Here is a 22433-nt window from a genome sequence, read left to right as displayed (position 1 = left end):
TTATCCTTCCCCTGCATAATCTTATGTGTCTCAATCATATCCCCCCTCAGGAGCCTTTTCTCTAGACTAAAGAGCCCCAAATGCTGTAGCCTTTCTTCATAAGGGAGGTGCCCCAGGCTAGTCATTATTTTAGTTACTCTTTTCTGCACCTTTTCCAGTTCCACTATGGCTTTTTTGAGGTGTGGTGACCAGAGCTGTACACAGTACTCTAGGCCTTACCAGCGTTTTGTTTAATAGCATTATAATGTTGCCTGTTTTATTTTCAATCCCCTTTTTAATGATATCTATTATGGAATTGGCTTTCTTCACTGCCACCGCACACTGGGTTGACACTTTCATCGAGCTGTGCACCAGCACATCAAGATCTCTTTCCTGATCCATCAGGGAGCTCAGAACTCATCAGCTGATAAATAAAGTTTTGATTTCTTTTGCCCCAATGTGCATTGCTTTACATTTTCTTATATTGAAACACATTTGCTATTTTGCTGCCCATTCTCCCAATTTGGAGAGATCCTTCTGGAGCCCTTCACAATCCCTTCTGGTCTTCACCACCCGGAAAAGTTTTGCATCATCTGCAAACTTGGGTACCTCACTGCTTATCCCTGTCTCTAGGTCATTTATGAACAGGTTGAAAAACACTGGTCCCAGGACAGATCCCTGGGCACACTGCTTTGCACCTCTCTCCGTTGTGAAAATTGCCCATTGACACCTACTCTCTTTTTCCTGGTTCTCAACCAATTCTCAATCCATCAGGGAATCTACCCTCTTATCCCCTGACTGTGGAGTTTTCTTAGCAGCTTTTGGTGAGGGACTGTGTTAAACGCCTTCCGAAAACCCAGATAGACAATATCCACTGGTTCACCTGATTCCATATGCCTGTTGACCTTTTCAAATAATTCTGAAAGGTTTGTGAGGCAAGACTTACCCTTACAGAACCCATGCTGATTTTCCATCAGCAAGGCTTATTCTTCTATGTGTTTCATGATTTTATCTTGGATTAGGCTTTCCACCATCTTCCCTGGAACAGATGTTAGGCTAACTGGTCTGTGGTTTCTCAGGTTCCCCCCTCCATTCCTTTTTAAAGATTGGCTTGACATGTGCTATCCTCCAGTCCTCTGGCACCGTGATTGTTTCAAATGACAAGTTGTATATTTTAGTATATCTCAATCAGCTTTTGGTGCTAATATCCTTCTGTGTGTAGGAAACAAGCATACTTATATCAATATGTTGCTGTACTCAGGAAAAAGAAATGGAAAAGCAGAAAACTCTGTATCAACAATCTCGACTCCATGAACGTGGAGCTGCTGAAATGGTACTACAGATGATTAGTGCCAGTAAAGGTAAGGATCTGTAAAAACTTCATAACTTTTTCTGATAAACGTTTATACATTTCTTTCTTTGGACTTATTACTGTCCTACCTCAAGGCTCAGAAATGGCACCAGTCACTCACTAAACAGGCATTACAATTTTATAAATATGGTCTCCTTCTTTGTCTCTGTGCAGCCCAACATACAGATTCTGCAGCTGTGCAGTTTCATTCAGGTAACTCCTAAGGCAAGACTAGAGATGCGGGGGGGGGGGGGCCGGAATGTCCTTCCCTCCATCCATGTGGATTTTCAGGAAGGAATGGCTTCCATTTTCCAGTCAATTTTCTTTTAACTACGAGATGAGTAGCATCTCAGGGAACTTCGCTGTGTATAACTAGTAAAAAACAAATAAAAATGGAGGTTCCATTTGAAATCTTTAATTCTTGCTTGAATCTAACCCATGCGTCTTCCAAATTTCCAAGTATTTTATACCTCAGTTAAAGAGATTTCCATTTTCCTAACTCATTCTCAGCACCCTTTCAAATTTCTTTGGGTTCTTTCTTTTACTCTTTCTTTTAGCAACCATAACTGAGTCCCTGGATGCTGGTTTTTAGCTAAGTTTACTTTTAAAGTTTTAAATGTTTTAAATTACTTAATGTATTTTTAATTATTATTATAGTTTAATCGCTATTTAATGTGTGATTTATTGTGTTTTTAAATTTACTTACTGTGTAGGGACGTGGTGGCGCTGCGGACTAAACTGCAGAAGCCTGTGCTGCAAGGTCAGAAGACCAAGCAGTCGTAAGATCGAATCCACGTGACGGAGTGAGCTCCCGTCGCTTGTCCCAGCTCCCGCCAACCTAGCGGTTCGAAAGCATGCAAATGCAAGTAGATAACTAGGGACCACTTCAGTGGGAAGGTAACAGCATTCCGTGTCTAAGTTGCACTGGCCATGTGACCACGGAAGATTGTCTTCCGACAAAAGCTGGCTCTATGGCCTGGAAACGGGGATGAGCACCGCCCCCTAGAGTCGAACACGACTGGACAAAAATTGTCAAGGGGAACCTTTACCTTTACCTTTACTGTGAGCCACTTTATCCCACTTGGCTATTTAATTGTGTTGAATTTTAATTGTTGTAAGCTGCCCAGAGACCTTTGGGTAGAGTGGGCGGCATATAAATTAAATAAAATAAATAAATAAATAAATAAATTAACTGCCGGAAGGAATTGAATGTGCCAGTTTAATTTCTATCTCAATTTTCTAAGAATGATACTGATCCTTCATCACTTCTGTCTCCATCACTGCTGATACCTTTTGTAGAGGATGTTACTCATCTTTCCTTACAGGGATTTTCATTCCTGTATCAGTCAGATAATGTAGATGACTCATTGAAGATGAAGGCCAAAGCTCTTGGAGCCTGAAGCTTTCCAGAGCAGAGGTGTCCCCCCCACAAGACCCAGAGATGAATGTATGCAGTCTCCGGACTGTGGAGATCACCAATCACTGCATTAAGTGATGGCAAAAATCATGTTCTGTCCTAGTTCATATTCATAATGGGCAACAGGTTCTACTCCTCACAGCTCTTGTTGTTCATAAAGGCAATTACCAAGAAGTGGTAGCTGTGCTTCCACAATTCCTCTGGGAAACAGTGGAAGTGTTTACCCACCACCTGTTTGAGGATCCCAGAACTATAGCAGCCCTGTGTTTTTTTTTAAAGGTGCACAGTCTGACCTACCAACAAATTAATGCATTATGCCACATTTTGGAATAGGCTACAATTTTTTTTCTAGAGCTCTATATCTTCACAGATATATTTGTGTCCATTCTTCAGGAGCATCTATGGATACCAGATCAAAGATAGAAAGCTACCTTTTGATGGCAAAGGCTTCTCCAGCAAAAATGGCTAAGAGCATGAAATTTCCGTTTAAGAATAGGGTCGCAGCCAGGAAAATGGATTCTGGTTCCTTAATAGAATCACCTAAGTGCAACAAGTCTTAGTGGCACTGACTCTTTTACTCTTACAGCACTAATCACAATCTCAGTCCCCATTGTTTATCACAAGTATGCCATAGAACTCAACTCTCTTCCATTGGTATGAGGCTTTTGTTCTAATCAACTATCTGCAGTCTTATGAGAAGAGCTAATCACTTCTAATAAAGGGTAAAGCAATTAAAATAACAGTACATTGGCTGGATGTTGATATGAGACACCTTTCAAGTTTTTGAATGCTACCTTGAGCAGGTCAGAACAGATAACCATAAAAACCTCTGTGGTTTTATGTGCCAGTTCATGCCCTCAATGTCCTTTAATGATGGAGACCTCTGTCCTTCTTTGAGAGTGGAGAGAGAAAAAAACAGCATACTTCTAAGAAGGCAGAAGGTACTCTGTTCCATTAATTGAGTGGCTGGTTGACTGATTGATTGAAGAGCAAATTAAGCTATAAATACGAAGAACTTTTTACAGCCCAAGAGACAATTTAAAATATACCACAAGAAGTGTGTGTGTCTACTTTGAAATTTTGACTTTCTTGCTATGGGTGGCTACCTCAAGGGAGTTCCAAAAAAACAAGAATTAGGAAATATGGTAGTTGCAAGGTTTTGAAATGCCTTACCTATACTGTAGATGTTTGCCAGGCTCCCTTGCTCCTTATGATAAGAAAGCTTGTGAAATCTGTGCTTTTAAAAGAGACCTTTAAGATATCCTCCTCTTGAGGGAAACCTGCTGATTTATTGTCTGTTGTCTTACCTTTTAATTGCATATATTACTTTTACAGCTGTTGCCACTGTGGTTTTTGTGGGAATTGTTTAGTCTTTTGGGTGGGTGTGGGGTGCAAGATATTGGTTTTCTTGCTGTAAATCACCCAGACTAGTGATGTGTCACTAGAAGGGTAGTATATAAATGGAACAAATAAATAAATAAATAAATGGTGGCTTCACACACACACTGCATTGCTTTTACACTTGGGAAAATTTAAACAGCAGCTTGGGATATACAGTAAAGTATAGCTTACAGATGGTTTTACATATCAATTAAATAGATTATAGATTTTTTTAAAAAAAAATATTTTTAACAAGGGGTGACAAAAAGGAAAAAGGGAATTGAGGTTCAGAGGGAAGAGGAGAAACAATATCATACTAACATCCATTCTATACATATTGCCATATCAAAATTTCAAATTACTCTTTTTACTATTTTCTACCTTCCAGATTCTAATTCTCATTTCAATGTATGCTCTTCATACGTTGTCTATCAACTATCCATTTATAGAATAAGTCCCATCTTTCAGTTGCCTTTTGTAAAGGACAGTCCTTCATTTCGTTTTCGTTTAGTCGTGTCCGACTCTTCGTGACCCATGGACCAGAGCACGCCAGGCCCTCCTATCTTCCACTGCCTCCCGGAGTTGTGTCAAATTCATGTTGGTAGCTTCGCAGACACTGTCCAGCCATCTCATCCTCTGTCGTCCCCTTCTCCTCTTGCCGTCACACTTTCCTAACCTCAAGGTTTTTTCCAAGGAGTCTTTTCTTACTTCTGATAAAATGTCCATTTCCGCTGTTTCCCATATCTTCTCTATAAGATCTTCTTGTTTCGGTACCGTCAGACTTTTCCAGTTTTTGGCATAAAGAATTCTAGCTGCAGTGACTATGTATATAGCTATATACTCCTTTGTCTTATCTATGTTATCTGGTATCATACTCAATAGAAACAGTTCTGGGGTTAATGGCACCTTACAAAGCAATATTTGTTGCAACACAGCATGTACTCTTTTCCAATACTGTTTCGCTACTCTATATGACCACCACATATGATAATAGCTTCCCACATGTGCTTCACATTTCCAACACACATTTGATACATCTGGATTATAGATTGTTGTTGTGGGTTTTTCGGGTTCTTTGGCCGTGTTCTGAAGGTTGTTCTTCCTGACGTTTCGCCAGTCTCTGTGGCCGGCATCTTCAGAGAGTAGGAACTCTGCTCCATGTATGGAGCATGGAGTGAGTTCCTACTCCAGTCCTCTGAAGATGCCGGCCACAGAGACTGGCAAAACGTCAGAAAGAACAACCTTCAGAACACAACCAAAGAGCCTGAAAAACCCACAACAGCCATCAGATCCCAGCTGTGAAAGCCTTTGAGAATATAGATTATAGATTAATTATATTGTTTTATTTGCAGGGGAAATGGGGCCCATGGTAGTTGAAACTTTGAAACTTGGCATTGCTATTTTAAATGGAGGTAACCCCGTTGTCCAACAGGTAACCATATTTTTGAGTTCTATACCTTTACATGTGTCTTAGTTACAGTTAATACTTTTAAAGATATTCATAACTTAAGAGAAAATTATATATGTCTTAATGCAGTCATGCAGGAGTGAATAATGAAGGAAACCTGGGTTTTTTGAACATAAGTCAAATAATAGCACAATTTACTAGTGCCATTGAAGAAAAAAATCTTGACCAGTATTGTTAGAAAAAACGACAGCTTGTTTCAATGCAAGCTTTCTTCAATTTCCCCCCCAGAAAATGTTGGACTATCTGAAGGAGAAAAAAGATGCTGGATTTTTTCAGTCTCTCTCTGGCTTAATGCAGTCTTGCAGGTAAAGACCCAAACTAGTGTGATACTTTTAACTGTACCTCAGTGCATCTTTACACATGCAGGTTGGATACCTCTTCTGTCCATGTAATCTTTCACAACCAGTGGAAGGTCTTGGACTGAGGCTGGGCTGAGAAAGTCAGAGCAAATTCAGAATAAGGCCAAAATAATTAAAATAGGCACAATTCCAAGAACTGATCTAGTTTGGTCCATCGGTCTCAAAAAGTAAGTTTTATCCAGTATGGATTTGGCATAATGTGACCTACATGTTACTGTATACCATAACATCCTTACTTTACATTTCTAACTTTTAAAATTTTTATTTATTTATTTTCGAGAGGGTTATATTTTCAGTCACCAAGCCAGGTGTGTGGGCATACACCTACATTTTCTTCTGGAGGTGCCTCTATAGAACATTGGGGATCTCTTTAAAACCAAGGTCCAGTAGTGTACTGAACACCATTTGCCAATAGAACTGGGACTCTCTTATGTTTCCCCTGCTACTACAGCCGCCTCTGGCACACAGTCTCTGTTCCATGTTTCCTAGGCCTTTGTAGCAGTTTTTAAAGGTGTTACAGGCCATTGCAGGAGGAAATGAAGGACTGCCAGTTCTGGGGAAAGCAATGGAACTACACCAGTGGATCCTGGTGGTCCTCTTTAAAGCAGCAACTGGATTTGACACCAGTGCAAGTACTGTTGCACCATCTGGTCACTTTTGAAAAATTAGAGGAATGTTTACCACAGACTTTGGTGGAGCTAAATTTCCAACTTTAATTTTTATCCTTTATAAACCAATACTACTCGCTGTTACGGTTTGAATGTGTTGTTGTAGCTGAGTGCAAACAGTTCAAGGTCTCTCTGTTGCTATTAGTTTCAGCAGTACTTTCTCAATTGTCTTTTTGTTTGTTTGTTAAAAGTGTTCTTGACTTGAATGCCTTTGAGAGACAAAATAAAGCAGAAGGCCTTGGAATGGTTACTGAGGAAGGAACACGTAAGTACATTAATACAATACTTCTTTCTATATACATAAAGTTTGCATTTCATTCTTTTTATTTTGATACCAACATTTTCAGATCCTCAAGGGTTTTTAAACTGATAGGCTTGTTAAAATTATGTAGCAAAAAGCTGTTCAGTTTTTTTTTAAGTTTCCAAAAGAAATAGTTAAAGAAAAGCTATTATGTAACTTACAACTTGCTTATCCTGTTTATTTATTATTTTTCTTTAATCCACAGTCATCGTACGTGAGCGTGGTATGTTTGGGTTTACAGCTTTTGATGCTATTGTGTGTTGCAAATACAGAAAGAAATCTTCTTTAATTGCATCTTTCTAGACATCTTTTAGGTTTAGTTTCATGGTCTGCAGCCAGTTACGTGTTGAGCCTGGAGAAACAATTTGATGTCTAATTAAAGAAGTGTCTTTCATATCTAAGGCATGATTTGATAATGACTAACCATTTCCTATTAGACCTTTAGTCCTGTAGTTTTGATCATTAATGCTTTGGAGTGCTTAATTTTTTGGTTTTGCTTTTTTTCTGTTTTGTAGTTTCTTTTTATCATTCTTCCCAGTACATTTATTTTTAAAAGTACTGTAAATTTGCTTACAGTATTTGCTTTTTTAAAATTTAAAATCACTTAGTTTGGAGGATGCTGTTGGAAGAGTCTATGTTCTGCATGTTTTAAAAGCGACTGATGGTTGCATAATTCATTGTACTGTATATTTTCAAGGTGAGAAAGTACTACAGAATGATGAGTTTACTAAAGATCTCTTTAGATTTTTACAACTGCTGTGTGAAGGTCATAACAATGGTAAGTGGGCTGCAATACGTTTCAGCAATTTACTTTTATTTAAATTTTTTGAGAGATTAAATAATTCAATGTTTTTCCAATATAAATTGATTTTTAGATCTTTAATAATAAAATTAATTAGTTTCTCAGATGAAATGATATCTCAGAATTCTCTAAAAGTTTTTATGTACAGGCTTCTCAACTAGAAATCGAGCTGATATTTTGTGAACTGTGTATAACTGATAGAATAAGATATGCAAGATGATATACAAATATAATTCCTTACAGTTCTCACTTAAGAAAATTTATAGTTACATTAGGCACAGTGTAGTAATATTTTTCACTACCAACAGTTAAAATATAATATTCCTCTGAATGCATTTGAGTGACTCTAATTTTTATTTTCTTTATGAACACAATTATGGATATATTTCTGAATACTTTATATTTTTCATTTACTTACCACTTTAATTAATTTATCTTTCAGATTTTCAGAACTATCTACGAACTCAGATGGGCAATACCACAACAGTGAATATTATTATCAGCACAGTTGATTATCTCTTGCGTCTTCAGGTAAGATGAAGAGTATTTTTTATTATTTCATTCCATTGCTTCATTTCTTATTTTGAGGAATCTCTGTATAGCTGTAAGCCTTTGGCTTTCATCACTCTTATGATTTTACCCTCTTCTTAGAGCTTCATTGATACTGTGTGCTCTTGTACCTCCCTGTTACATTTTGCAGCTTTTATTTTATTGTTGACTGTTTTACTTGTATCTTAAGGATTTTCCTGTAACCAACTTGGTTGTCTGTTTGGACAGGATTTGTCTCAAAATTCAGCACTTGGAGGAGTGTGGTGAGTGACTCATATCCACAAGCAAGGCATGATATACAGATACTTCAAAATTACAACTGAATCATGCTCTCACATTTTGGTCCTCCTTTTTTTGTCCTGCTTCCAAGTATTAAATTAGACTTGGGTCTAAAGCAGACTTGGGAAACTTGTGGCCTTGTTGTTAGACAGTAACTTCCAGCATAGCCAAAGTAGGGAGATGATGGGACTTGGAGATCCTTCCAAGACCATCTGGAGGAGTACACATATTTCCACACTAGGAGTGAACATTCAGTATATTCGTACTTGCACTGGGATATAGGAGGCATAAGGGAGCCAGTGGAATGAAGCTGGTGAATAAACAGGCTGCAATATTATTTGTTTAGTATACAAAAATGGTACCGGTGTTTTCCAACTGAATCCCATAGAGGAAACTTGTTATTAGGGCAAAACCAATATATAACAGACTCCTTGAGGTTTGGTTATGGCATTGTGAATGGGGCCACTGAGGAGATTCTAAACTAATGCTGTCATTTTTAAATGATTCCAAAGAGTAAGAAAGATAAACTAATAAACTGGCAATGTGGTTTGTTATTTCCCAGCTGAGGAAAGGTAATGCAAATATTCCTGAAAGTTGATTAGGAAGCAGTGGTCTGCGAGCGGTTCACTGAAGGGGTGTAAGTCCTCATTAGTCTTGTCCTTACATCTGAGGACATGGAAGTACAAAATTATTCCACTACTCTGTGAGAGGCCAAGCTATTTTGTGAGAGTAGACAACAGAAGAGAACAAGAACCAGCCTTTTTTGCTTAAATTAAAGGCAATTATGCAAATAGCACTATAATGCATCATTGCATAGTTTACTACTGCTATTCTGGATATTTTGGATGTTTTAGCACATTGAAATAGCATTCTAATGCAAACAGTGCAAAGCATGCGAAATGGCAATAGAAAAGGATTAAAAGCATCAGAAGGCTAGTTGGCATCTTTTTAAACTATTGGCCAGTCATTCTGTGCTTGGTTTATGTTTTGATTTAATTATGATACTAGTTTTGTGTGGACACAGTTTGAACTGATTATGAAAAACCTGACAGGAATACATTGCATTTGTTCTGCCCTTGCCTTGAGATGAGAAGCAAGACTTCAAAATTCCTCATCAAGGTGTCTTTAGTCAAGATAGCCTAAATTTATGAGAACAGTGAATTTGATAAGAATTCTTCATATCTCTAGCTCAGGATGATCTGAACATTCCACAGAGGTTATATATAACATTTATCCAGTGACAAGTTAAGTTGAATCAACAGTAAATGAACCGCCACCATGACCAGATCCTGAATCATAATTGAAAGAGTTTCTAGGCTAGTGGATCTTCTGCTGAGAAGACCAAGTGCCATAAAAGTTAGGAGGATGTCTACAGATCTTTTTTTCATTGTAGCATTCTGGAGCACTTTTTCCAGTCTCCTTTGTCTTCTGTTGACATAATCAACTTTTCATGCCAAATTCAGGTAGCTAACTCTAAAAGCCTTTTACAAATCTTATTATTTACTTAATGTATAGTAATGATGAAGACAGGAGGGCCTGGCTTGCTCTGGTCCATGGGGTCACGAAGAGTCATACACGACTAAATGACTAAGCAACAACAATGATGTTCTAGATATTTTGCAGTTTGAGGACATTATTCTATTATTTTTAGTGCATACTGTATAAAGTAAGATGGCTGGAATCTTACTGCCAATCTGTGCTTGTGTAGGTGAAATCACAAAAGTTGCAGCAGTGAGTTGCCACTAATTAACAAGGTGCCAGTTGCATTCCTAATTGTTTGGTTCTTATACAAATAGGGACAAGACCAGGAATGTAAATAGCATTGCAATGATGACTTACACATTTTCATTCATATTTGTGTAAATCACCAGAAGGAATCTGGCCATTGCATATTATCTTTGAGGCTAATCTTAATGGAAAGAAAAGCTTGAACTAATGTTGTAGTACTATATTATTGATGAAAAAATTAAAATGTGTTATTCCTTCATGCTGCTTTCCAAACTAGATCAACAATGCATGTAACAGGTGAGGTACAAAGGGGAGTGCAAACATTCACAGTCAGAGTTATATGATAATTAAATTTTAAAAGGCAGACCATTATCAAATACTGTAACACTGATAGCACATGTCACTGAGGAACCAGTACATCATTAGGACATCATTTGGTACATTTGATATTATATCTGATGTTAACAAAGTATCCTGCATAAAAAAACCTATGACGTTATAAATTTCAATAATGTTGGGCCTTAAGTTGCCTGTCCATGCAATTTGTGCTAGATAGCAGTCATTTTGGGTCTCTGAATGTCAATCTAACATAGCAATCTGATAAATATTATGAGAGGTTTTGAAGCAAATTGCCCCATCATCCCTCATTTAATTTTGATTATTAGTATCAACAATTTCAGTTATTCATATCAGCAACTTCTACAGAGCAGTTAAATGAGCCAAAGCCAAAACAGTCAACTTAAGTTTGCTGGTAAATGTATTTCAAGGGGGGTGATGTATTTCTTTCTTGACAGATGTCAGTGTTTGGCCTTCCTGTGAATAATTAGACTGGTGACAAAATCACATTTTCAAATTCAAGATGAAGAATGAGGGGGAAAGTTTAGAACAGTATCAACCTGGTATAGAGGGAGTTGGCAAACATAAGTCTAAAAGGTTATCTAGATTTTAGTTGAACTATCTGTAACACTTATATTCTTATTTCACACAAAAAGTATCATCTGGGTTCCAGCAAAGCTTTCAGATCATGGCAAGAAGTTGGAGAGAGGGGGAGAGGGACTAACAATGAGTTGCTAAAATCAACAATAAGTCAGTTGTGCTGGGAAAAATACTTCCAAAGCTGACATCACAGCTGATATATGAGGAGTTCTAATTGTACACGCCCCCAGGGGAACAGGGCATGCCCAAGACAATGGAACAGATGAGGATAACAGATCTGAAAGAATCAAGGCTGCCAAAAAAAAAATCAAGCAAGGAAGAGTAATCCTGAAATAAAAGGGAAGTAGGAAGAATTTATCTTAATGGGCAACCAAACTACCTTTTAAAGAGGATCAGCTATGTGGATCCACTCAGAGTCTTTCTTTGATATAATTTGTATATTTTTTATGATTTGTATATTAAGATTTACATTAATATCAGATTTTTACCAAGTGTTTTGGTACTAATCTTATCCTGCAGGAAAAGTAAAGTTCTATTTTAAATACAAATGTAACCCATACATTTTGTCTTAATATTTAAAACTTACATTCTAGTTTAATGGAAGGTAGTTCTGTCAAAATAAATATTACACCTCATTTATCGTTTGGCCTTGAACCAGGCTGAACATTTACATTAGTAATATTTCTTAGCCCTGATGGGTTGGCCAGTCAACCTTCTGAATTGGCTCTAACCTGGGATTTTAACTTCCAACTATAGCTGTGACCATTATTCACTGGAAATGGTGAGAATGAAAGAGAGTTTCTTGGAAACTTCCCCTACAGTCACGAAGTATTAGATTCAGAAAGCTTCTTGGCAAAATTTGTTTTTGCTCATTTCCAGCAAAATCACTTATATCATAAGACTGATGTACATCCCCTAGGAAGCAACTGGATTTATCTGGCATCGTTTTCTTTAAAATAATTTTTACACTAGAAATGAATGTAAAGCTCCTTACATATACACATACCTTAGTTTTGATCTCATTGATAGTTAAATTAATTTCTAAAACACTCTGAAATATTTTTGTGGCCAGATTATGCACTGTGAGCCCACCTATTCAATATGTAAAAATAGCTTTCTTACACAAGAGCCTGAGTCATTTAGAAGGAGAAATTTAAACAGAATCATTATCAAAAATTCCTAAATGCAAAATGAACTATTTTTGCTGAGACATGTGCATGTAAAATGTGAAGCTGCAGAAGCAGTAGAAAAATATCACAGTGGATCAGAAGTTATATCTACAGAGCACTTCAGCAGATGTGTTGTGAGACAGTCATGCTGTGAATTGAGCAATTGATTGTGCACAAGCACAACATGAACCGTGCAACTGTGAACAACATGATCAGTTGAATGATCATGATGTGAACTATGTGATTGTTTGCACAATGTTGACTGCCTGAGTGTAAGGACCAACACACTTCTGCAGGTGAAACTTTACATTACACCAGGATGAACCGGATTTCAGGCAGTGATTGAAGGGTGTGATAGGACTGTAATTCTCTATTGGATTATATTATTTAATATAGTCTCCTTCCGCCAAACAGTTATCACTCCCTCTGGCCCATTTTAGGTGGCTCTTAAAGATTTGTCTTCATTATGCAATTTTAAAGGCTCTTTTGACCCTTTAGCGCATATGTATCTTGCTTTTGATCTTACAGACAGCTTCATGTCTATGTTTAACTATGCATTTATTAACATGTAGGTTACAGTTCGGTCACACAACTTTCTCAGATCAACCACATCTGTACTTGAGTTTATTTGCTTAGCTTTAGCAGAAGAGGCAAGAAAACCAGAAAAACTATGAAATAAAAGGCCTTACTATACTGTATGAACCACCCAACAAGACAGCAACCTATAGCAAGAGGTCAGGAGATAAACACTGTCTTGGAGAAATCAGTTTCAGTTCTATTTCTCAGTCTTCAAGAGAACTAAATAAACATTTTTGCCAGATGTGAAAAACTTCCAAATAAAGAGCAAAAAAGAAAAAGTACTTTTAGAAACTTTTAAAAATTCTGACATTTCAACAGTCAGAGTACATTAGAAAATACGTCAGGCAGGGACAGGCATTGAAGCGGGCTGCTGCCTTGTTGCCAATTTGCTTCTGTGGTCCACTGTGGTGCCCATTTATATTTAACAAAATCTGACAATCTACACTTTGGCTAATGACAAATATTTAATAGTCAGAGATCATTTAGAAGTATAGTATTATTATCCTATACATAGCCATTTAGTATATAATCAGTAATACTACAAGTGAGAAGTATCTTGGAATTGTTGTAGATCAGAAGCTTAATATGAGCCAACAGTGCAATATGGTTGCAAAAAAAGCAAATGCTATTTTAGGCTGCATTAAGACCAGTGTAGTCTTCAAATCCTGTGAACTACTAATTCTGCTTTATTTAGCACTGGTTAAGCCTCATCTTGAGTACTATGCCCAGTTCTGGACACCACACTTTAAGAAGGATCCCAGCAAACTGAAGCAGGTTCAGAGGAGGGTAAAAAGGAGGATTGGAGGACTGGAAAGCCATATGAGGAAAGACTGAAAGAACTGTGCATGAGAAAAGAAGACTGAGAGGAAATATGATAGGACTTTTCAAATACTTGAAAGGTAGTCACACAGAGGAGTGACAGGATCTGTTCCCAATCATCCCAGAGTGCAGGACATATAATAATGGCTTCAGGTTATGGTGATTCAGTTTTAGGCTGATTATCAGGAAAAACCTCTTACTGTTAGAGCAGTACAGCAATGGAATCAGTTACAATGGGAGGTGGTGAGCACTCCAACACTGGAGGCATTCAGGAGAAAATTGGACAACTGTCTGTCAGATCTGTTTTGATTTGGATTCATGTACTGTATTGAGCATGGGGTTGGATTCAAAGGCCTTATAGACCCTTTCCAAATCCATGATTCTATGATTTTATTATTCAATCCCATTGTTGACCCCCTCCTCCTCAGTAAAAATGCTTATAGCATGGAAAATAATGTCAGCTACTGTCTAAGATGTTCTTATGAATTAGTATCATGCATAATTATAGGGGGGAAACCCTGTTATTTATTCTTAGGAATCAATCAGTGATTTCTACTGGTACTACTCTGGAAAAGATGTAATTGATGAATCTGGACAACGTAACTTCTCTAAAGCATTAGCTGTGACAAAACAGATTTTTAATTCACTTACTGAATATATCCAAGTAAGTAGTGCCTATTTCTCTCTGTTGGGTACTTTTGTGCACATAAATGTGTATAGGGGGTAATGAGTTGATTCTTCTTCATGGCCTCTGTGAACCCATACTGCTGGGCATCCTTGCACCTACACAGAACATTCCAGTGTTTTGGCCAAAGCTCAAGCCATGTTTTTGCAAATATTTATACCTGTTCCCCCAAAAATCCCTCAGTTCCCTCTTCAGTCCTCTGCCTTTCCTGAGTGCTGATAAGATTAAACCATTCTTGGTTGTTCCCTCCTCTCAGCATGTGAATAGACCTTCATAGAAGGTAAGTCATGTCCCATTTCCTGGCATCATTCCATAATTGTCACTCTCTATCACACACACACACCCCCTTATTTTTTGGAAGATTGATGATTTCCTCATCAGAGTCTATGCTGTCTACATTCTTCCCCTTACATGTGGGAATGATGATTACTGTCTTGATATGAATGAGTCCATTTCTGTTATGTTGATATTGATGACCCAGGGTGCCATACACAGTCATGGCATGACTGGGATCTCTATAAAGGAAAAGGTTTAAGCCCATTTTCTCATTATCACTGCAGACACTACTTTCAGCTGATATCTACTGTATCATGACCAAAGACGACAGATACTTTGGTTTAATCTGATCTGTACTTAATGTTCTTGCTGCTGAAAGTCACTGACAATAATATGCAATCGATACACCAGCACTACTGATACTACCAGTGGCACTTGTATCAGTACCTGTGCTATCTTCACTATTATGTGTAATTCAAGCCGTATCATCCATATGTCCAGCCCTGAGGAAAATCACCTACTTTATAGATATAGATAAGAGCTGTGAGTTAGTCTTTAAACATCCTATACTGAACCCAATAACAGCAGACTGAGGAAGAATACCAGAGAAAGTCTAAAAATAAACTCCCTTAAGCTCCAAATGATAATGAAGGAAGAAAGTTGAATGTTTTGGAAGACAACTATACTCATCTGCTACCTTTTTCTGAAGATCTCTTAACTACAAGGCTCTCATGGAAGCTCATCAGCACTACTTCTCAACGTATAACTGGAATGCAACAATTGAAGTATATGATTTTTCAAGAAGAACAGAAAGAATAGAAAGGGAGGTGGAGTCTATGTAAACATATATGTTCCAGCACAGAAATACAATAACTGTGGCAAAAATTAAAAAGCTTCTGTCCTGCAACCAATATTGTTCAATGTTTGTATAAATTACTTTTATAAGAGATTTGAAAGGAATACTTATGAAGTGTGCAAATGACATCAACCTGTGAGGGTTAGTTAATACCTTGGAAGACAGAATGAAAATTCAAGATGAACGAAACTGATCAAGGAATTGGGCCAAAACAAACAAAATGAGATTCAATGGGAAAACTGGAAGTTCTGCATTACGGCAGGAAAAAATAAGTGCATGAATATGAGTGACAACTGGCTTGGCAGTATTATGTATGAAAAGAATATGATGGTCTTCACAGACTACAAATGTGAGTTAACAGTGTAATGGGGCAGCTGAAAAAGTAAATCCAATATTTGGTTGTGTCAACAAAAGTATAGTGTCTAGGTCAAAGGAAGTAATATATTATCATCCCATTCTGTTAGTGTGATGTAGAGCCAGCATAGAGTGTACAGCCAATGTAGATTATACTGGATAGGTTGTCAGACTAAGACTCAGGAGGCCTGGGTTCAAATTCCCACTTGGCTATAAAAATTCTTGGGGGTGAGTGGAAATGATAAAACCACTCCTTAAAATATCTTTTATACTTTGAAAATCCTGTTAGGTTCACTATAAGTTGGAAGTGACTTCATGGGACATAATACACACATTGGTCAGATTTCATTGTGAATAGTATCTCAAGTTCTGGGCCTCACAGTTTAAGGAGGATATCAACAAGCTGGAACAGGTCCAGAGAAAAGTGGCAGGGATTGTAAAAACTATGGAAGCCAAGCTCTGTGAAGAACAGTTGAGGGAATTGGGAGTGTTTAGCCTGGAGAAGACTGAAAGGAAATACAATAGCTGTCTTCAAATATTTGAAAGACTGTCACATAGGAGAAGGAGCATTTTTTCCCTACGTCTCCAGAGATTAGGACCTGATGTAATGGATTCAAATTATGAGAAATGAGATTCCCTGCAAACATTAGGAAAAACTGCTTGACATAAAGAGTTATTTGGCAGTGGAATACACTGCCTCACAGAGTGATGGATTCTCCTTCACTTGAACTTTTAAAACAGAGTTTAGAAGGACGTCTGTCAGTGGCTATTTTGGTATCTCCATTGCCCCCAGAGTAATTTAAAATGCATGTTGGTAATGAGAGCTCACATTGCATTGGAAAGGCATACTTATCTATCCTTATGTCAACAAGTAGCGATTGTGAATTCTTTGAAAAGTCGTTGATTTCATCTGTGTCCATTTAAACTCCAGGAAAATAAAAGTCATGTTGCTTACTTCCAAATACAGTGCATCACCTCATCTCAAACGAGCGGTTGAAAGATGCAGGTGCATTAGGCCTTAAAGCCTCCACAGTGGCTGTTCATCTGTTTTCCAGACTTCCTTGCTGGCTCATCAGGGCCTTCCAGTGAGTCAAGGAAAATAAAGATTTCTCTACATATTCACGTATTCAGAAGTTGCTCCATTGTTACACCTTCATTCATATAGTCCATTGGAACATGAATTTTTAGAGAGAAAAAGCCATTCATAACAATAGATATCTTCACAAAAAGATGGGGAATGTATTGTCTCATATACAAATACATGGAATATGGTTATCAACGGAAGCAAGGATGCACATGTATTAGAGCTTCCAATTGTCCTTACTGCCTTTCAAGCCTTCCAGTTTCTTCTCACCCATCAGATTGTCCAAGCAATACCATATATCAAAAACAAGGTGGCACAAAGTTCAACATGTTTATGATACGGTATTGGTTGCACACTTATAGACTGACGTATCTAAAATTACATTTTTCCCATAGCAGAACCTTTACTTAGTGAAGATAATATCAAGACAAACATTCTCATTCCCAAACTCACCCTGAAAGCACGAGGGAGTTATACCTTTATTAGATCACCGGGGGGGGGGGAGAGACTAGCTTTTGGCCCATCCATGTCTTCATCAGGCTGGACACCAATATATTACAGGTGGTGAAGAAAAAGCATATGAAATTTCCAAAAGTCATGGAAGATGTCTGGGGATTGTATAAGGACTACACAGCTTTGTAGTTATTTAAAAAATCTTTTCTTCAGTATATGATTGGCATCTGCATTCTTCCACTGTCTGACAACTTTTTGACATCACCCCACAATCAAACCCACATGTTTACCATGCAGTGTGAACAATTTTGTTTCATGGTTTGCCTATACCCCAGAGCCCCTTGCTGTCTTAGATACACCCAGAAAACATATATTCCTTCCATATTTGCTAGGAGAAGGCCTTTCAGATACTTAGGGAGGTATTTGACTCAGCATTTAATTTTAAGGAGGTTTTTTCCATTCTTAATTTTCTTATGTCTTTACTACAGAAGGGGCTTATGAGGTCATCTCTTTGTGTTTATCTGGTTGCCATTTCAGCTTGTACTTGTCTGCTTTTTATCCAGTCCTGTGTCACTCATCCAGATGTCAATTGCTTCCTAAAAGCACCTAAAATCCATTTCCATCTTTGCCTCCATAGCCTGCAGCCTAGAGTTCAACAGAAGACATACTGCTAAGCCTTGAAACCCTTAGCCACTGTGGACTTCAGACTTCTGCCCATAAAGGTCAATTTCTTGGTTGCTTTGGCTTTGGCTAGATCGGTTAGGGAGTGTTTTTTTACTCCCTTTGTTCTTTTTACTTAATTTTTCATAAGGACAAAATTACATTTTGTCTGGATGTTTCTTTTTTTTACTTCCTCCAACTTTCCATTTAGTTCAAGACTTGATAATACTAACTTTAATCCCAAATCTCCTGTAGAAAGTGTTCCAGGCTTTACTTTCTATATATTCATTTCAATATCTTGGCAATACACTCAAATAAATCTTAGTGTGTTATGAAAAGCTTAACACAGGACTTCTACTTTGTTTCGTGTACTCTTCTGAATAGGGTGGTAACTAAAATCAAACTAACGAATTTCTTACTACTACTCTCCATTGTTGGCCTATTTGCTTCTTATCTACATCAGTGACTTTTCTGAGGGTGTCCCAATGTCAGAAATTGCAGAGCAGCGCAACTGTCTACGTTTTATATGGCACTGCGGAATAAGTGTCCCAGAGGGATGCATGTTTTGGTAAGCTATTTTGTCCTCACTGGTACAGTAATTTCCATTCTTCCTCCATCAGGTGAGCCTGCTGTTTTCTCGTTAGTGGTTCACAGAGACCATGAATAAGAAAAGATTGTTTCCCTGTAATTGTGGTCCTTTGAGTGATGATCTGTGAACTCACATGTCCTTACCTCCTCAGTTTGACGTCAATATTTTGCTACTATTATCCATGGTGGACTTGGATTTTGGATGGAAGAGGCACAGACAATGCTGAGTAGAATGACTCCCACCAAAATACTTCACCTGAGCTTTGGAAACGTTCTGAAGTGTTCTGTGCAGGCACAGGAAAGCCCATTGGTGTGAGTTCACAGATGACCTCTCAAAAACACAGTTACAGATACGTAAAACGTTCTTCTGAAGGCAGCAAGGAAGCAATGACTGCTTTCAGGAGAACTTCATGATAACTACCAGGTGTAGAGGTTGTAATGAGTGTGTAGGTATTACTCTTTTTACGAGTAGAAAAAATAAACTTTACATCCCTCCAGCCATCTGTTAAATCCTCTTAAGAGTGCTGTTCATTCTCATCAGTAACTTGGATCAGAGACAGAGATAAAATCTATCCTATTGGCTCAGTTGTAGCAAAGTGATACCAAGCGCGCTCTGTCTAGTTCTTAGATACACAGTATTTGCATTCAGAAAGATTATAGTTCTGCTTCTGCTGCAGCATGTCTTCTTTCTGCATGGCTTCTATCACCTGGGTATGCTGTTTATTGTCACACCCCTACTTCAATCATAATTCGTATTTTCTGAACTGGAAAAACTGTTCTGTTTTCCCTTTTGCCTTAGCAATAACAAATTCTAATAGGAAATTAATTAAAACTGCTCTTTTGACTGGAATGTGTATGAAACTATGTATAGGAGTATTGGAATGCATACTTTAAATTTATATCCCCCTTTATTTCAGGGACCTTGCATTGGAAACCAGCAGAGCTTGGCACACAGTAGATTGTGGGATGCAGTTGTTGGATTCCTTCATGTTTTTGCTAACATGCAAATGAAACTTTCTCAGGTATTAAGGGAAAACTTTGCTGTATATATTCCATAAATATAAAAGAGAATTGGAGCATAAAACTAAGCACTTTATGAACTGAGAACATAAACCTAAGTCATAATCTGTGTAATTAATGACTGGTCTTATTATTCAAACTCTTGTTATGCAAATAGTTCTTGATAATCCAACTCTTGTAATAGGTATACAATTTCTAAAACCTCACTGAAATAACATCTATTGTGTTTTTCTATATTAGCTTTAATTTGAATCAAGGACCACACATTCTTTTCTTCTTCTATCTCTAACCCTTGGACCCCAATTTCAGTATTCAATCCTGATTTTTTTTATTTTTATACAAGGAATTTGACACCAAGACTTCTTGCTTAGAGGCAGTGAGGGGACTAATATACTAAGTTAGGACTGAAGCACTAGAAGCTGGAAACCGGTCACTGCATTAAACAAGTCACTGTAATGAAAAACAGCAAACAAAGTACATACATGTTTATATATATTTTAAATGGTCATTTCAGTTACCATATTTCTGTTGAAAGAGAGCAGTTTGGTTGCTTGTCTGCATATATAAAAATACCAAAATGTAATGAGTGATCAACATGTATATTAATTTTTCTTAGTTTTACTAACTTGTCTTTTTAAATTTCCGAACTTCATGGGGTAAGTGCTGGTACCTATGGAAGAATAACAACATACATTCACAAAAAGGAAGTATTGTAGGCTTAATGACGCTTTCTTGATGATACCATGTAGTATGAAAAGGAAAAAATCTTGACAAGAGAAGGTGAAACCCCATAGGAGGCAAACTCTCCCTTAAAAGACTAAAACACAACTGTGCATGCATGCAGCATGCACCTGATTTATCAAGATCTGTTGTCATAAAAATCCAGTGGAACTTGACCTGGGTCAAAGGACCAGTAAGGTTACAAAAGCATTTTAGAGACTGTTGGCAAACATTTTGTTGCCCGCATGGAAAAGGAAGCATGAAGGTGAGGAACAATCGTGTGCTAGTGTGTGTATGTGCATGTGTTAAATGAAGAAGGCTGGAGCACAGACAGGGGGGACAGAGGGGAATTGGCAAAGACACAAACCAGAATAACTATTACGCAAAGGAGCAGGGGACAGAAAAACTGATATAACAATGGACGCTAAAATAAAAGGAAAAAGATAGCAGCAGTGGGGGTGAGGGGAAGGAGAGCGAAATACTGTAAACAAAACAATAAACAAAGCAATGAACTGGGTGAATGAGGAAATGGCAAGACAACTGATAAAGCAAGAAAAGGGGGAAGGGTGCAAAATGGGAAAGAAGAAGAATGACACAAGGGAAGGAGGTGCAACAGCCTCAGAAATGTGGAGCTGTGTGAGACACTAATTCACAAAACATTTTGTTATGGGCCTTTATTTGTGTAATACAAATACTGAGCTTTACTTGCTCACTGCTAGATGTCTACGAAGTTGTAATAAATATAACACATGACCCATGAAGGGACATAGAAGCAAACCACAATCTTTTTCTGCGCTAAATGGCACAAGTCACTGTGAACGAGCTATTCACATCTGCCTTATTTCATTCTACTTCCTTTGGGTATTGACTGATTCATCTCCTTTTTTTCTGCATGTACTGAAAGGTACACTACTTTGACCTTAGATTTTGAGAAAAACAACAGATGATCAGTGCATCAGTGGCTATTAAAACATACTTTGATTTGTGTTCTGTGAAGTATTATAACTTACAGAGTTATGAGAGGATGCATTTTTCATACAAATATGTACTGATCAAACACTGGGTTCTTTAAATGAATAAAAAGAGCAAAATCAGGGAAATAATATGATAAACGCCTACGGTAATAAGATTTAGTAGCAAAGCTAAAGTGGGAAGCCTAAAAGAAAAATAATTTTCCCTCTAAAGAGGTAAGCAGAGCTTCAGTTTGGTATGGCTGCGATGGAAAGCTAGAAAATGAGAGAATGACCCAGCTTTTTTATTTTGAGAGAATTTTTAACTATTTGAAGAAAGCAAAGAGATCATTAACACATTTCAGAACCTCCCAAAGTTCAGCTGAAGTATTTTGGTGGAAGCCACCCTACTCAACATTGTCTGTACCTTTTCCATTCAAATGCAACCTATCCTTTGTTTCCAGGACAGGTTGACTATGTATCCTGGTTGAATGATACATCACTCCAGTCAAACGGTCTTTATATTAGTTTGTTACTGGATGAAAATTTTGGATGCTTCTTTGCTCTCTCCTTTCTAACTGTACTCTGGTTTCAGACTTCCATATCAAAATTCAACCTTTCTGCCAAGGTTCAAGTGAAGAGACAGGCCATATCATGTACCACAGATCTGTCTTCTAACCATTAACTAAAACACAAGCCTTTAGTATTGGAAATAGGAAGTAAAATGTAAAAAACCTAGCAGAGAAACAAATGGGAAGACTAACTTTAATTGAATTTAAAAATACAGTGAATAATTTTTTAAAGAATTCAAAGAGTCAAAAGAAAGAGCCCGAAAAACTCACAGCAACCAATTAAAAAAAAAAACCTCTATGATGGAATTTTAATTTCCTACTTGAAGCTGTGTGTAAGAACCATAAACAATAAAGGAAACAATAAGAAGGCTTGTGTCCAGAATAACCTTTCCACAAATAGAAGACATCCTTCGATCCATGGAAAGGGATGG

General features: G+C 37.5%; 1 protein-coding gene across 1 annotated transcript in view; it reads left to right on the top strand.

Annotated features, from left to right (window-relative positions):
- RYR3 (ryanodine receptor 3) overlaps window positions 1-22433 on the top strand; it is a 420504-nt gene that overhangs the window by 348612 nt on the left and 49459 nt on the right. The window contains exons 79-87 of the mRNA XM_078391770.1: window positions 1241-1340; window positions 5480-5559; window positions 5824-5900; window positions 6814-6887; window positions 7129-7146; window positions 7621-7701; window positions 8168-8256; window positions 14320-14448; window positions 19658-19762. Of these exons, the coding sequence (XP_078247896.1) occupies window positions 1241-1340; window positions 5480-5559; window positions 5824-5900; window positions 6814-6887; window positions 7129-7146; window positions 7621-7701; window positions 8168-8256; window positions 14320-14448; window positions 19658-19762 (753 nt within the window). The remainder of the gene's footprint in view (window positions 1-1240; window positions 1341-5479; window positions 5560-5823; window positions 5901-6813; window positions 6888-7128; window positions 7147-7620; window positions 7702-8167; window positions 8257-14319; window positions 14449-19657; window positions 19763-22433) is intronic.

The sequence above is a fragment of the Pogona vitticeps genome, chromosome 1 (genome assembly GCF_051106095.1).
Source record: "Pogona vitticeps strain Pit_001003342236 chromosome 1, PviZW2.1, whole genome shotgun sequence".
In the NCBI taxonomy this organism is placed as follows: Eukaryota; Metazoa; Chordata; class Lepidosauria; order Squamata; family Agamidae; genus Pogona; species Pogona vitticeps.
Note: the sequence above shows the minus strand (reverse complement) of the source record. Positions and strands in the feature narration are given on the sequence as shown.